At 44.2% G+C, this 4220-nt stretch overlaps 1 protein-coding gene across 1 annotated transcript; it reads left to right on the top strand.

The window, feature by feature from the left end:
* Window positions 1–1120: 1120 nt before the first annotated feature.
* Window positions 1121–3831, top strand: LOC149818686 (uncharacterized). Its single transcript, XM_089984865.1, has one exon. It carries the CDS (start codon window positions 1540–1542, stop codon window positions 3523–3525), a length of 1986 nt encoding a protein of 661 aa, XP_089840991.1. The 5' UTR covers window positions 1121–1539; the 3' UTR covers window positions 3526–3831.
* The last annotated feature ends 389 nt before the right edge of the window (window positions 3832–4220 follow it).

The following is a 4220-nucleotide window of genomic DNA, read 5'->3' as shown; positions in this document are numbered from 1 at the left end:
AACTCTAGCCGAACTGCTTACTGAGCCCCCAAATTGCACCTACTTGATTAGTTAGTTGACTATGTTTCTCACCATTTTGCTTCAACCGCAATCACGAAAAACCTTAGACCTCTTTCTCACCATGTCAACCAGGGTTCAAAACTCAAGACACATGACCCACAGGTCCATAACCTAGAAATCACAGGTTCTATCATCTCGAGTTAGTTAGGCTCAAACTACAGTATTTGTCTGCTTTGAATATGGACTTACCTTCTGATCCTTCTTCCAAACCTTCTACATCAAACAATCTGGAGGATATAACATGATTGACCATGAAGGTTCAAAGGACCTGGAATTTAAAAGGCCCAATTTGGTGAGGTTTGGATTGAAAATGAATCCAAATCTAGGTTCAAAAGGTTCAACTCATTCCAACGTGCATCAGCTAGTCTCCTTGGGGCATCCAAACGTGCTTGAACTTTGTCATTTGAAATTAATGTAGAACGTACATGTGAATGTGAGCCTCCATAAAAATTGTTCTTTTCGATTATCTAGGTAACAAATCTTCAATTTGTGTTTTTTCACACAATGATTTGTACTCAAGAGCTTGCAGTGTTTCATTTCTTCTTTACCGAAGTTTCTCCCATCATTAAACGCTTTCTAGTTATTTGCTTCCTCATGTTAAGTGGGAGCCACTGGAATATGAGAGCTGAAATGCATCATGCTTTTTGTAGATTTTTTTGTTTTTTAACTTAAATCTAACCGTACAAATGTTATTTACATGAATGGTTTTAAAAGAATCAGCTCGTGAACCGTCCGATTATGATAAATAAACAAGATTTTTTAAGGCTTTAAAATCAATGACTCATCATTTTCATAATTATTCAAACATTAAAAAATCATATTTTCTTATGTAAAATACACTACACCATGTCAAACACATCTGCATAGTTGAATTTGCAAAAAAAAAAGGGTTGAAAATGCTTGGTTGACACTACGGTTCTCATATTCTAGTAACTCTGCTAAGTGGTACTTAAGGTAAATTAATATGTTAAAAGATTCTTGAAGAGGAATGTCCTAATCCTTTTAGACTGCCAAAAAGTTTAGTAATCGGTCAGCTACTATTATGTCGCGGGCTAAAAGCCAAGGTCTGGAACACTGGAGCTCTTTGTCTGTGTAAAAATATAATCTAGAGAGAGAGGGAGCGAGCCCTTCCCCCTCTTTCTTCTTAGATAGATAAAGGAGAGAATGGGTATGGAGGGTTTGCCTTGTTCCATCTTCATCTTCATCTTTTGGTAAGAGAATCTCATTATTATTTTGTTTGGGGTTCTTGTTCTTTCTAGGTTTTTCTGTTTCTTGCCCCCCTTTTGATAGTGTCTCCTACTTTTCATTCTAGGGTTTCCTTTTCCTTCCATGTTTGAGTTCATTTTTTTTTTCTGTTCAATCTTTTGTGCACAACACCCACAAAAAAGACACGCACAAATAGCACAGAGACGGTCAGACACGAGAGAAACCTTTGAATAGAAAACCGGGAACAGGTTCTTTTTGGGGCAGGGGGGAGAAATGGAGGAGGATGAGGAATTTGTGGAGGTTCAGACGAAGCAATTACAGAGGCAAGAAGCGATATCGGCCGTCGCCGACGAAGGGTTTTTGGGGGATGAGGACGATGAGTATGACGACCTCTACAACGACGTAAACGTCGGTGAGGGCTTCCATCAGACCCTGCAGAGGACTGATTTAGGGTTCAAGAATGAGGAGGCAGAGAAGAAAACGGACTTGGTTGTCGGATCCCGGAAGAAAGATGGCGAGGGCGCCGTCCCTCCCGGGTTAGGACCAGGGTTAGGTCAGGTGGGTGGTGGTGGGATTCGGTTGGAGGAGGGTAGGAGTGGGTTCGATGCCTCTGCTTCTTCTAGGCCGCCCGATAAATTCGGGACTTTTCCGGAATTGAGGTTGGAGAGGGCAGATGGGCAGGTGGGGAGCTTAGGGTTTAGAGGTGGAGGGGATGCGCCTTCTAAGGGCTCGGCTGTTGTTGGTGGTACCGGGATCGATTTCAGGCAATCGAATGTGGGGGGACAGGTTGTGGGTAATCCTGGCGATTTGAATAGGGTTGAGAGTTCGGTGAGGCAAGTTGGTGGTCCTGGTGGTGGTGGCAGCGGTGGCGGCATTGGTGTTGGTGCTGGGTATAGCGGGATGGTTCTTTTTGTTGGTGAATTGCATTGGTGGACTACTGATGCCGATTTGGAGAGTGAGTTATCCAAGTATGGTCAGGTGAAGGAAGTCAAGTTCTTTGAGGAGAAGGCGAGTGGGAAATCGAAGGGGTTTGGTCAGGTTGAGTTCTATGACCCGGCTGCTGCGGTCGCTTGCCAGGAGGGAATGAATGGTCATGTGTTTAACGGTCGCCCATGCGTTGTAGCTCTTACTTCTCCAAACAATGTGAGGAGGATGGGAGAAGGTCATATGAACAAGAATCAGGCAGCTCAATCTTTCCCACAGTCACAGGGGAGGAGGGGGGTGGGTGATGCTGGTGGTAGGGGCAGTGGTGGCATAGCTGGTAATGCAAATTACCAGGGGGGAGATGGTGGGCGAAACTTTGGGAGGATGGGATGGGGACGGGGTGGTCAGGGGATGGCTGGTAGAGGACAAGGTGGGCAGATGAAAAATAGAGTCGGTGTCGGGGGAAGGGGCGTAATTTTGAATGGCGGGATGGGCAACAATGTTGGGTCAGGTCTCTTTGGTCAGGGTCTTGCCACGCCTCCTCTGATGCATCCACAAGCAATGATGGGTCAAGGTTTTGATCCCACTTATGGAGGACCCATGGGAAGAATGGGTGGTTATGGAGGGTATCCTGCAGCTGCACCTCCATACACTGGGATTCTGCCCTCGTTTCCACCTATTGGATCGATGCCTCTTCCAGGAGTCGCTGCACATGTGAATCCTGCTTTCTTTGGTCGCGGGATGTCAACTAACGGAATGGGAATGATGCCCACTGGTGCTGTTGATGGAAACACTGCTGGAATTTGGTCAGATCCAAATATGGCTGGATGGGGAGGTGATGAGTATGGAGGTAGGACAGGGGAAACGAGTCATGGAGAAGATGCTGCTTCAGATCATGGTTATGGTGATAATTTAAGCCATCAAAGAGCTGTCAGGTCCAGTGGTGTACGGGAGAAAGACAGAACTTCTGATAGGGATTATGCAGGAAGTTCTGAATGGAGGTACAGAGATGATCGGAACATGGGATGGCAAAGGGAAAAAGAGGCTGGGCGTGATCAAGAATGGTCAGAGAGAAGGCATCATGACGACAGAGATCGGGATCACGATCGAGATCGGGACCATGATAAGGATCGAGAACGGGAACGGGACCGATACAGAGATGATAGAGAAAAGTATGCAGATCATCACAGGCACAGGGATCGTGAATGGGAGAATGATGATGACTGGGATAGAGGCCGCTCTTCCAGATCACATAGCAGGCCGCGGCTACTGCAAGAGGAAGAACCACGGTCAAGGTCTAGGGATGTTGACTATGGGAAGAGGCGTAGAGAATGACTCGATCTTTGGCTGACATTGTCCACCTTCTCTGTTTGTACAACTTCATCCCAGCAGGGTAGCATGTTGGGACTCGAAGAACTAGGATGCAGGATATTTGACGTTAGGCTGTGTTAGGGAAAGTGAGTTCTCTTTGTAGGGCAGCAGGAGCTGCCTGCTTTTGTTTCCTTAACTGTTTCTTTACCTTTTTCTTTCATTTTCTTTTTTTCTGACTTTGTTCTTTAAACTCATAACTGTTGAATGAAACATCTGTAGTTTAATCAAGGCAGCTTCTGAAGCAAGTAAATTTTAGTTGTACTTTATTAATGGTATTCTTATATCTGTTTTTCACTTATACCCATCCTTAATGTGTTATTTAATCTTTCTTATGGTGCAATGTGTTAATCATGTTTTGAGCCCACATCTCTATGTTTACATGGTACCACTGCTTTTCTCCCCTTGTTTAATAACTTCATTATTGGTTGGGCATACTTCTCTACATCTACACCCTGTTTATTCCTTTGTGGTTGCCTTATTCACCTAAAGATAATGTTTTACTTTCATTTTAAGGGCTTGTAGAAGCTGCTAGCATAATTTCTATTATTGATGTTCTTTGATGGTTGAAAATCATGCCTGAATTTCTCACAGATGAACATCCATTTACAAGAAAATAAATAAAAATGTAGATGCCATGAAAAGACCCTATAATCTCAAGT

The sequence above is a fragment of the Nuphar pumila genome, chromosome 13 (assembly GCF_984573655.1).
Source record: "Nuphar pumila chromosome 13, dmNupPumi1.hap1.1, whole genome shotgun sequence".
Classification (NCBI taxonomy): domain Eukaryota; kingdom Viridiplantae; phylum Streptophyta; class Magnoliopsida; order Nymphaeales; family Nymphaeaceae; genus Nuphar; species Nuphar pumila.
Note: the sequence above shows the minus strand (reverse complement) of the source record. Positions and strands in the feature narration are given on the sequence as shown.